Source organism: Drosophila serrata, unplaced genomic scaffold, assembly GCF_035046125.1.
Source record: "Drosophila serrata isolate PLE 108 unplaced genomic scaffold, ASM3504612v1 contig_276, whole genome shotgun sequence".
Lineage (NCBI taxonomy): Eukaryota > Metazoa > Arthropoda > Insecta > Diptera > Drosophilidae > Drosophila > Drosophila serrata.
Genome location: NW_028257174.1, coordinates 3,312,872 through 3,325,318, shown reverse-complemented (window position 1 = coordinate 3,325,318; position 12,447 = coordinate 3,312,872). Strand labels below are relative to the sequence as shown.

The 12,447-nt window shown below is 34.7% G+C and overlaps 1 protein-coding gene across 1 annotated transcript; it reads left to right on the top strand.

Annotated features, from left to right (window-relative positions):
* The first annotated feature begins 9,229 nt into the window (after positions 1 to 9,229).
* LOC110180549 (uncharacterized) lies at positions 9,230 to 12,447 on the top strand. Its single transcript, XM_020948243.2, has 2 exons — positions 9,230 to 9,871; positions 9,938 to 12,447. The coding sequence occupies exon 2, from the start codon at positions 9,984 to 9,986 to the stop codon at positions 11,355 to 11,357; it is 1,374 nt and encodes a 457-aa protein (XP_020803902.2). The 5' UTR covers positions 9,230 to 9,871; positions 9,938 to 9,983; the 3' UTR covers positions 11,358 to 12,447.

Here is a 12,447-nt window from a genome sequence, read left to right as displayed (position 1 = left end):
ATATATAAAAATATATAAAAAAAAAATATTAAAAAAATATTAAAATATATAAAAATGATAGAGGAACATGTAAAAATATAACATATATAACAAAATACATAATTTATTTCAAATTCTAAATAAATATAAAACAAGAAAGGAAACTAACATGAAAAGACCTAGTTTATATACCTTTGCAGTTAGCAATTAAATTATAGAATCGAATAGGTAATCAATCCTAACTAAACTTAAGATATTCGCATTCTTAAAATCGATATTTATCGATATTTTTATTTGACAATTTTTTCGACAAAATCAAATCTTAAAAAACCTATAACTAAGCCAAAAATGCAATAATTTTAATTCGGAAAGCTGTTCCATGTTGGTTTTTAGTAGATTAATAAATCTGCATAATCATTTTCTTATTTTATAAAATTTAAATTTTGAGCAAATTTTTGTTGACCATTTTTACGATTTTACCCCTTGATTAAATGTTGAAAAAAAATTACAAAATTTTTTTTCCTGGCTAAGATAGCTAGATCGATTCGTCTGTTGATGCTGATCAAAAATATATATGCTTTATAGGGTCGAAAATTACTCCTTCACTGACTAAAATTGATAAAACCATCTGGTAGATTTTTTTAAAATCGATAATTTTATATGCTGTATTTTATTTAACAAATCAAAGATTAAAAATTGCCTAACTTGGTCAAAAATGTATCAATTTTAATTCGGAAAGCTGTCCCAAGTTATTTTTTAGTAGCTTAATAAATCTGCATACTCAATTTGAAATTTTACAAAATTCCAATTTTGACCAAATTTTTTGTTGGCCATTTTAACGATTTCACCCCTTAAAAAATTTGAAAAAAATTTCAAAATTTGTTTTCCTGTCTAAGATAGCTAGATCGATTCGGCTGTTGCTGCTGATCAAGAATATATATGATTTATAGGGTCGGAAATGTGTCCTTCACTAAGTTTTAAGCTTCCGACTACAATTATTCTACCCTGCAAGTAATTTTTTTCATTTTTCTATTATTAGTCTAGTTTTTCTCAGTGTACAGTTCCCACTGCGATCCGAATCCGAATGCGAATCCAGCTCTTGATGCAACCCGAAGACGAAGTGGTTTGTGGCTGCTGCCGTTGTGGCTGCCATATAAAAACCGCGAGCATCGCCAGCGCCATCCGCAGTAAGAGGCGCGACTTTTGAACGCTGGCATCGCTCCCAAAACTCACTCGTTAAGCATCCCCCACAAAAGATTATCCCTTATAAAAAATATATAGACAAAAATATATAAAATCTATATAAAATCTATATAAACCCTCCCCGGTTGTGTGCAGTCCCCATACTTTTTTTGTTGTGCCAAGAAAAAAAAAACAAAGATCATACTGAAAGGGAACTAAAGTGCAAGTCAAGTAATAAATAATAATAAATTAAGACACACAAGTTGTGTGAGAACCTGCGGCAACGACCATGAGAGTGGCTTTGATACTGGTAAGTAATGGTAGCTGAAAGCTGGGAAGCTGTTAGAGATTACACAATAATCTGGGACCCGGAAATCACTCGGGGATCAGACGCACCCCCATCGAATTGTGTAATTTTTTTTATACTGGATTACTCGCAAAAAAACTAAGAAATAAGCTGGAAAAAAGTTGGGGGAAAATAAAAGGAAACAAGTTGCAAGGCGGCTGACAAATTGATTTGCATTCAGGTGGTGCAGTTGCAGAGCCGGCTTGGTTACCTGAGAAAGTGGCTGCAGTTCACTCAACCTGGATGCAATGAACTCCCTCCCCCTGCCTCCCTCTCTATATATGTGTTTGTATCTAACAGATACAAGATACAATCTTGACCTATTCGGTACGCTTCGCTTTAGCTTTTGACACTGCCCTTGTCCCTGTGTCTCCAATGTCCATGTCCATGTCCATGTCCGCATCCATCGTGTCCATCAATCATTTCAGCCGAGGGAGCCGCCGTTGGGTCAGTCAGTCGCTTATCGCCCGCTAATTGGACGGGCTTGAGTACCCCTCAACGTGGTCAAGTCCCTCCATGGTGAATGAGTGGCCAACAGGCAATCCGTTTACGCAAATTGCCTACACTGAGAGAGTTCAGGGGGTGGCAAATTACCTCTTAACATGAGTTATTTCTTTAGTTGTGTTCAAAAAGAGCATCAGAAATCATTAGAGACTAAGGAAATAGTTTAAAAATGTAGCCAAAAGGCATGCTAATGTGTTAATTGTTTGACCACGAGTGTTTTAGGCTTCATTTTTAAACTCAACTAATTTATTTTATTGCTTTAATGTTTAATAAATATTTTATTTAAATTTAGTGAAAAACATAATTTAAAAGTACAAGAAAAACATTAAACAAAGCCAAGGAAAATTAATTTTAAAAGAAGCAATTAAGACCAACAATTCTATAAATTTAAAAAACCCATTTTGTAAAACTTTCTTATTAGTAAATATACAAAACAAATAATATACATAAATAAGTAAATAAGGGATCATACATAATGAAAAAATTAATACAAATTCATACAAAATAAATAAATAAATAGTAAAAATAAACATATGGTGTTGTCTTAAAGTTTTACTAAAAAAAAATACAAAAAGTACTATAGCCTGAATTTTCCCACATATACCAATAATTTAATTTAATTTAAAAGCCTTTGTAATTATTTAACTGCCTTAACAATTAAGGGTAATGTCAACTATATAAAAAGCATTATTCTTAATGGCATTATAAATAATATAAAAACATAAATAAATATACAAATGCAAAAAATATATTTTCCCCAAGTACTTTAAAGAAGTCTTGCCATTATTTTGAAAATTTAAAATGAAAGAAATTGTTATAGACAATTTGTATGATAAATATTTATAGAATTTTAAATATAATAAAAGTAATAATAATATAATAATAATAATAATAATAATAATAATAATAATAATAATATAATAATAATAATAATATAATAACAATATATAATAATAATAATAAATAATAATAATAATAAAATATAGTGACAAAATTCTCCATGATAGATTTCTATAAATATTAGTGAATTTGGCGACCTTTAATTTTATTTTAATTAAATTTTATTCAAGGCCTTAAATATTTTTAAATATAAAACATATTATTTATAAAATGCCTTAGCTTTTTATACGTTTAAATAAAAGTATTTTAATGATTTTAGGAATTAGATATAGACAAAAAACACCATGAAAGTTTTCTTAAAAAACTTACAAAGTGAATATCAAGATATTAAGTATCCAAAAGGTTTCCTGATCTGACCAATTTTATTTTTATGTTAAGCTACATTTATTTTTAATTTATTCATGCTTTTTATTATGAATTTCTGTATTTTTATACATAGAAAATTCCCCTGTTTTTCATCGCAGTGCTGGAAAAACTCGAGTGGGGCTAGAAGAACTTGTTTTTTTGTTGTGGTCGCCACTCATGTGGTTACATAAAGTTATTACATTCGCCAAATGCAAAAAAAAAAAAGAGGAAGAGGGGTTCAACTGGCAGTCAGGATAATCTGTAGTTGTCTAATTTACATTTTATTGTTGTGCTTGGCTTTGATGTTGCTGCTGCTGCTGCTGCTGCAGATGATGCAACATTGAAAGCAAAACGAGGGAAACAATAACCAAAAAATAAAAGAAAATAAAACAGAAAACAAAACAAAACGCAACGCAAACCGAGTCCAACTAATTTGCACGCGTTGCGTGACGATCGTTAGCCGTGATTTCCTCCCCGAGATTTTTCCGAGAAAGTATCACCCACTAAAAAACACAGCAAATTCTTTCGCGAAAATAAAAAAAAGAGAAAGGCGAACCCGTTGCAATTAAATTAAGTTATTACAGAAAATAGTTAGAGCCGCAAAAGATAAATCAATGCGAATAAGACAGATCCAACGAGTTTGCTGCTGCTGCTGCTGCTGGACGAGAGGCTTATATAAAGCCAAGAGCGGCTTTTCAACTCTTCTGTGCTCCCACAGCAAATGCTAACATTTGACAAAAATAACAACAAAAAAGCACTAAAAAAATTCACTGAAATGTAAGCCTTTTGTTGGTTGTTGCCGAAAAAATAGTCTTCCTGCTTTAACGGCCAAAATAACAACTGCTACATAAGCAACCCAACGGCAGCGGCTATTAAAATGACTCGACTTGACTTGACACACTGTCCCAGTTTCGGTTAACACACACTTAAACACACACACACACACACACTCGTCGGGATAATTGAGTGACAAAATGCAATTAAAAAGCAACTATATCCCAGCCCAGATAGGCGAATTTATTGCTGGCCAACTGGTAAACATGGCTCGAATGGCAATAGTTGGTAGAGGCGTGGAATGCTTTCGATTGCATCAATTAATGCAAATTACTTTTGCAATAATTAAAATGCTCTCGCAATCTTTTGCCAAAGCAGATGATTTTGATAATAAAAACAAAACGAAAAACAAGAAAAGTAAACCTTAATTAAAAATCCAACAGTTGTTTAGATTTTAATGGTAAATAATGATGATAAATGTCAAAGTTTGGTTAGCAAATTGAGATTTAGAAGCTTGGCCTATATTTATTTATTTTCTTATCCTTTGACTTAAATATATATTAATTAATTTAATTACTAATTTTTATATATATATTTTTTTTTTTATAATTATGTATTTATTTGTTGATTTATTTACTTATTGAAGTATTCATTTAATTGCTTACTCTTGAAATTAGTCTTTTTATTTATAAATTTATTGCTTTTTTTTAATAATTTATTTATTTATTCAGTTAGTTATTTATTTAATTTCTTATCCTTTCATTTAAATAAAAATAAATCATTTATTTACTAAATTTTATATGTATTTATCTATTTCTATAATTTTGTATTTGTTTATTGATTTATTTACTTATTTACTTATTCAAGTATTTATTTAATAAGCCTACTATTCAAATTAATTGATTTATTTGTAGATGTATTGTTTAGTTATTTAATAATTTATTTATTCAGTTAGTGACGTATATGTGAATTTATTATTGGTTTATTTATTAATTTAACGAATAAATACATTTATTTCTTTTATTAAATTATTTAGTTATACATTTTCTTATTAATTTACTTATTTCAGTACTGATTAAATTCGGAACTTTATTATATATATATATGTCAACAAATTAATAATTGATTTCTTATTTGTTTATGTACTTTTTTATAAGGTTTTTATTTATTTAAAAATTTATATTTTATTTTTATATATTTTATTTATTTATGTATTTTATTTATTTAATTATTTTATTATTTTATATATTCTATTTATGTATTCAATTATTTATTTCCATAATTTTAATTTACTATATTATTTCTTTCTTTCTTTATTTATTAAATTTTATTTTAAACAACATAAGTATCTTTTCAATTACTTTTTAAATTTTTTTTATGTTTTATATTAATTATTTTATATTAATATTAGTATTTTAATTAACTGCCAACATCAAATCATTATCGCCCAGTTAATTGTCACCAATTTGACGCATTATTTGCTTGTCTGTCACCAACGAAAGACTCATGACACGAACTCCAAAACGAGCGATGCAAACGAAAGACTTAAGACACGAACTCGACCGCAGCAAGATTCAATTACAACACAAAACACAAAATGGAGAAGATGAAGAAGCTGAAGAAGAAACATAAACAGATGGCGAGCAGTTTTTTGCTTGATGAAATGTCAAATGTGAAACCCCTTCTTCGTGTGTTCGAATATCGATTGGTTTACGATCGATATTGAGAGCGAAATTGAGACCAAACGATGATGGCCCACAGGCAGTCTTTTGTGTGTGCAGTTTGTCATTTGTTATTTGTAGTTTTTTTTTGTTTTTTTTTTTTGTCTTGTGTCTTCGCCACTCACCTTGAACAAAAGGCCCGAACAAAGATCCGGCCAAAACAAAAGCCTCCGATTTTGCACAATCCAAGTTATAATACAAAAAGAAAAATAAATAAAAGAGATTTGGTAAATTGCAGCTATGAACTTGATGGTCCAAACGTAGGCAAATTGAGTTCACAGAGTTCAGAACTTGTTGCTTTAATTGCTAGCGGGTTTTTGTTTTTGTTGTTGTAATTAGTATTGCAAAATTGCAATTATAAAACAATAAATAACACATACAGAAATGCGTTTTGCCAGCACCAACTTCTGTTGCCAAACATATTTCTCGCAATATTTGAAAAGAAACATTTGTTGCAAAGCCCAACATGCTTCTTGGAATATTTGATAATTGTTGCAAGCAAAATATCTATATATATATATTTATATATATCGTTCATGCACCAGTGTGACCAAAGAAATTTAAGAAATGGCACGAAAAAGGTCACACAGACGGCTGTTTTTTGTAAACAGACCTTATAAAGAAAAATTCAAATGAATTTAAACAAATACGATGTAGAATTCCTGGCAAAGCTCTTTAGCTCTGTGAAAATTTCCCTGGCAGTTGTCCAAATGCCACCCTGATGCCCCCTTTTTCCTGCTCCACGGACTGTACAAATTAGTTTTCTTTGCTCCGGAGAAGAAACTATGAACAAAACTCACAGATCCAGAAGGCGCGGCACACTCGCTCCCAAGTGCCTTCGGGAGACGGATGAAATCGGTCTCTTCTATTTGCTAAACATTCCCAATAATACAGGGCAAAGAGGAGCCGAGTTCTGAGCAGGAGGAAGTGAATTTGGACAATTAGATTAGGCAGACGGAAAATTTTGGTTTCATCGGAACAAGAGGAAAAAATAATAAAGGTTTCCTAAAACTGATGCAAGTCTTAAATCTGAAAGTGGTTTTCCCCGGGCATCTTTTTAAGTAAATATTAAACATAAATAATGTTTATTTCTTGGAAAAAACTCAGCTAAAAGTCTTTAAGCTTATTTGGGAGTATTTTAAGTATTTCAACAGAAAGAATTTGAAGTAAATTATTTTGAATGTAAAATGTTGTGTTGTAAAAAGGCAGAAATTGACTAAAAAACATTTTTCGGACAACGATTTAAGGCAAAATCTCAAAATTTCGCTGAACAGAACAACCTGTGTTCCAATTGAAGCAACGGGAAATACTTGGTCCCGATTTTATATTTTAAGATGTGCATTTAAAATGCTAACTTACTTCATGCACTTCTTATTTAAGAACAAATTATTATTATAGAATATATTTATAAATTTACGGGCCCTGAGTGTGAGTGGAAACCCATGCTTTCCGCAGAATTTGAATTTGAATAGAGAGCGATAAAATTGCCAAGTGTATATGATTACAAGAAATCGCCAGGATGCAGAGCTACATTGAGGCACTTGAATAAGTTATCCATAAAACAAAATTAGTGTCTAAATCTGCCCCAATGATTGAAAACCCAGACGTTGCAAGACTTATTTAGAATAAAAATATCATTATTATTATTATGAAACAATAAGAAAAATGTACACATAAGTCGGTTAAATTGCCAAGTGTATATGATTACAAGATTTCGCCAGGATACATAAAGGTAGAAGAAATTATCAATGTATGAAAAAAATTTTGAAATGCAAATCTTTTGTTAAGTATTTCGATCCACTTATGTAGTGCCTCGTGATACGACAACACCGTAAAAATGACAAAAAGTCCCGGGAACTACCTGGTGCTTATATTTAAAGCAAAATGTGGCATGCATGTATTTGTTACCACTGAAACAAATTCCGGATTGTCAAGAAAGAACCTAATGACACTCCACCGGCATGAAATAAATCTTAAGCCCTAGGAAGATTCAAAAATGTTACGTATGCTACAAGGGGATTTGCAGTACTGTGGTACTTACTGTCAAAATTCTATGGAGAGCAAGAAATATGTTGATTAACCACCCCTTATAAATAAAAAAAATATTCAATAATTAATATACTGTCCCAATGGGTGTGCATTAGAAAAATTTTAAGCCGTTAAAGGGGCCGGGGATAACCGGGGAACCATTTGAAAAATATTAAATTATTTTAATTTGTGGAAGAATCATCATCATCATCACCAATAAATACAAAAATAATTGTGAAATCGGCAGTGAACCATCTGATCTTTTGGGTTTAAGGAGCATCAATCAATGCAAATTGCTTGTGAACTAGATGTTAAGGCCATTTGCCAGTTTAATTTTCTTTAAATACTTGAAGAAATTAGAAACTAATTTAATTACGGCTCAGCAACAGGCTGATGCAATGCAAATTGCTTGTGAACTCGATGTTAAGGCTATTTAAGGGCATTTGCCAGTTTAGTATTCAGTGTAATTTTAATTTTCGTTAAATACTTGAAGAAATTAGAAACTAATTTAATTACGGCTCAGCAACAGGCTGATGCAATGCAAATTGCTTGTGAACTAGATGTAAAGGTCACTTAAGGGCAATATCCAGGGCTCGGAAAAAACATAATAAACTTATTTATTGAAGTTTTTATTTTATTAAGAAATAGAAGAAAATATTCGCAATCATATTTTTTATATATTTAATTATTTTTTTCTCTCCCAGTCCATCGGATATGTTTTACGGAGATGTTAAACTTGAAAAAACACACAGAGTATCCTTGGTTTTTGTTTTATAAAAAACATATTCTTCAATTTTGTTTTTGTTCCTCGTGATACGTAAACACCGCCCCGGGACACAACGCCAATGTGCCTATATTTGAACGTGGAATATATGGCATACATATATATTTGTCACCACCTTCATCAGATTATTTCTGTGCCCGAGGATCACTCCAAAGGGCCCCAGGAATTATTCAAAAAATTCTTCAATGGCCCATGTGCAACCAAAACTCTTTAGATCAAAATTATATCTTATGTGGTATTATCAAAAAATAATAATAATAATAAAAAAAATAATAAAAAAAAAACCAGGAGAAGGTCCAACCTCCGCGACGAATGGAGGAGGACTGATTTAACTGCTGCTTAACGAAAGCAGGTAAACTCGGTTGCAATAGTGGTATCATAGTTATCGATTGTAACTATCGATATGGTATCCGATTAAAGCTATCGTATAAGCATCGCAACTGGCGTCTATAATGAAATATTTTTCTGTATATATTTATTAATATAAAATAATACCAAAAGCTGACGAAGTACGGACTGGTACTTACTTCAGATTTTGATCATTAGCGTTGTTACGCTAAATGTTGCAATCAAAATTGCTACATATTTCGTTCGAAAACCAGTGTGACCGTACAAAGTAAAGAAAAGGTGCAAAAACGGTCACAGTGACACGCATGTCTAGCTTTTTTTTAAACAAGCTTTAAACTTTAGTTTTTTCATCAATATTTAAAAATTAATTAAAACGCTAAATCGTATTAATAATTGTCTTCCTGGTAAACAGAGCTTAGCAATATTTAAATTATGCATTTACCCTTCCTAGATTTAATTTTTATACATAATTTAGAGAATAATATTTACTATTTAATATTTTCAGGGCACCCTGAGTGCTCTACTGTGCCTTGCCAGCGGCTTAAGCCCACCGGAGTCTAGTGGCGGCAAGGGCACTGGCTTTCCCAAGAAGGTGACCACGCTGAAAAAGCGACCCACCAAGACACCCCTCTCCACCAGCAGCATAAGTAGTAGTAGTAGCTCCACCTCCAGCCATGTGGCCACCACAAAACCCAGCAAGCCTCGAGTAAAAATCGTCAAGTCTTCAGGCATTAGGAGCAGCAAAAAGTCTCCCAATCCTGTTCCAGCTCCTGTTCCAGCCTTGACCGATTCGTTTGGCAATCTGCCTGCCGATGATCTGGAGTTTATCAAGGAGCTGGACAAGCAATTCAAGCTCCATGGCGACAAGATCAAGATCAAGGTGGAGCGTGACAACTCCACCAGCAGCAGCAGCAGCAGCGGTGGAAAGAACAGCAAACGAACCATCGAGGGAGACTTGGGGTGAGTGGGGAAAATGGTGAGAAATATCCGGTAGAAAATATATATTATTATGCTAACCCCTTACAGATATGGCTACTCGCATCCTGGCTATGACTATACGCCGCCCAAGTTCATGTTCTATCCATACTCCCAGCACGATATACCCTCGGGCTTTGCTCATCCCCAGCCGCTGCCCGAGGAGCAGGAGCAGGAGCCAGAACCACAGCATCAACCGGAGGAGCAGCATCAACATCATCATCAACAGCAGCACAACCAGGAGCACGAGGTGACCAGCGTGACCATAGAGCCCTCATACTCGTACGAGTTGAAACCACAAACCAGCTATGAGACGCACACGGCTCCAGAGCAGCCGCAAATAGATTTGCCCCAAGATGAGCCGGAGGGACATGGACAAGGACACCATCAGACATCGGGTGGTGGCTATCAAGAGCCAGTGATTGTCTTGAGGATACCGGGACCAGCCAAATACGCTGCCCATTTGCAGACCCTACTCCAACAGTATCTGGAAATTCGGGCAGCCCAGTATTTGAGTCTGCTCCAGGAGGCAGAGCAACAGCAACAGCAGCAGCATCAACATCAGCAACATGTGGTGGAACCCCAGCAATATGGACAGCCGGAGCCAGCTAGCTATCATCAGGATGTAAGCTATGCCCACCAGCTGGCCCCAACTCCAGCTCCCGTGCAATATGCACCCATTGATGATGTCTACCAGAGCTACAAGGGGCGACACCATCATCACCAGCAGCAGCAGCAGCAACTTCAGCTGCATCTCCACCAGCAACAGCAGCAGCAGCAACACTATGAACCGCAGCAGCAATACTATGCCCCCATGGAGTACCAGCAACCCACACAGTTCTACTATGCCCAGCCCCAGTCTCATCTGCATCAGCAGCCGCAGCTCTACCTGATAGCCATGACCCAGCCGGAACCGGAACCGGAACAGCAGCAGCCGCATCCGCATCAATTGCATCAGCAACAACAGCAACCGATCTATGTCCCCGAAGCGGAGGCTCCATCGGCACCCGAACAGGAACCCGAACCGGAGCACAATCTACCCATCACAGAGAACAATCCCAGGCCCACACACACCAAGGTCATCTTCAATCCCTATCCCTACCATCAGCAGCAACAGCAGCAGCAGCCACATCAGCTCCATCATCAGCATATCCCAGAGCAGGAACAGGAGCAGCATGAAGCTGGAGCCGAGCTGGAGCCACCGCCGCCACCGGAAGGAGAGCGTCCCTTTAACTACCATGCCCACTCCCACAGTCATGGTCTGAAGATGCGTCAGGGCAAGAGAGCAGCCAAGGCAGAGCCGGCACCGGCTCCAGCGCCAGCTCCTGCGGCGGCACCTGCAGCATCGGGGGATGCAATGCATCCTGGTGACAAGAGGCTGCAGCAGATTAGGGAGTATGTGAGGGAGAAGTTGGGTGCCGAAATGGGTTCCGCTGTGGAGTACAAGACGACGCAGCTGCTGGAGGGATAAGAACCCTTGATGGGGATTGGGAATGGTGACTTACTAGGAGGAGATTCACTGATTGATGGGATGGCTACTTAGTGTTTGGCAAACAGAAGAGAGATTGATGTGACTTTTCAAGACAACAAAAATTGTTAAATACCTTTTTTACGCCTTTTAAGGCAGTTGAAAATATGTGCTTTTGTTCATAAAAGGAACTAATGCTTGCCACAGATTTAAAATTATGTAATTGCTTTCTTTTATTAAGATTTAAGATTTCGTAAAACTATAAAAGTTTCTATTTAATATTATATAATCAAATTCTATGATTTTTCAAAGCTCAAAAAAACAAAGTTTGATTTGCTGATGCTTGCCTTGAAATTAATTAATTCAAACACTTTTTTGGAAAACATATATATTTTATGCCATTTCTATGAATTTTAAACGAAAAATACCGAAAAACTTCTGCTTGCTTTTCAAAATAATTAATTCCATAATTTAAGACACCTTCCAAGGCGATTTAGAATCTCAAAATGTATTTAAAAATTCTCAGCATCTCATCTAAAGCATATAAATCTCTATATTTGTAGAGAAAACAAAGAAAATCCTATCCCTGAGGTCAGTGTTTTCCCAGTGAGTGCTATTTCCGGACTTATTCTTATTGTTAACACAATTGTGGTTGCTTCTTGTGCCTGAAACCCGTCCATTAGTATTTATTCCCTGGCTGGGGGAGGTAATTTATGGTAATTGCCACTCCTCCGCCAGCTTCAACTCATTCAAAAGCCTGTCCATGAGCCTTTCAACCGAGGCATACTTTTGGGGGGAAAATCATCGGGGGAAAACCCGAGAGTGTGCCACAATTTTAGGCATAGTTTTCGCATTTTTTGTCGCTCGGACAGGGTTTCAATCGCCTTTCATTATTTCGTACGACATTTAGACTTTTTTTGTGTTATTTTTTATTATTGTTTGACCATGACAATGTGCTGCTGATCCAATGTGTGCAATATTTAGTCCGTAATTAAAACTGTGCTTCACGAACTTACTCATATATCTGTATTTTTATGCAATTAAATGAAATGAACAAAAAAAAACATAAACAACACTAATATTAAAATCAAAA

What these genes read in the sequence shown, in the direction of transcription:
- LOC110180549 (XM_020948243.2), top strand. Translation starts at nt 9,984, where the DNA reads ATGTTCTATCCATACTCCCAGCACGATATACCCTCGGGCTTTGCTCAT.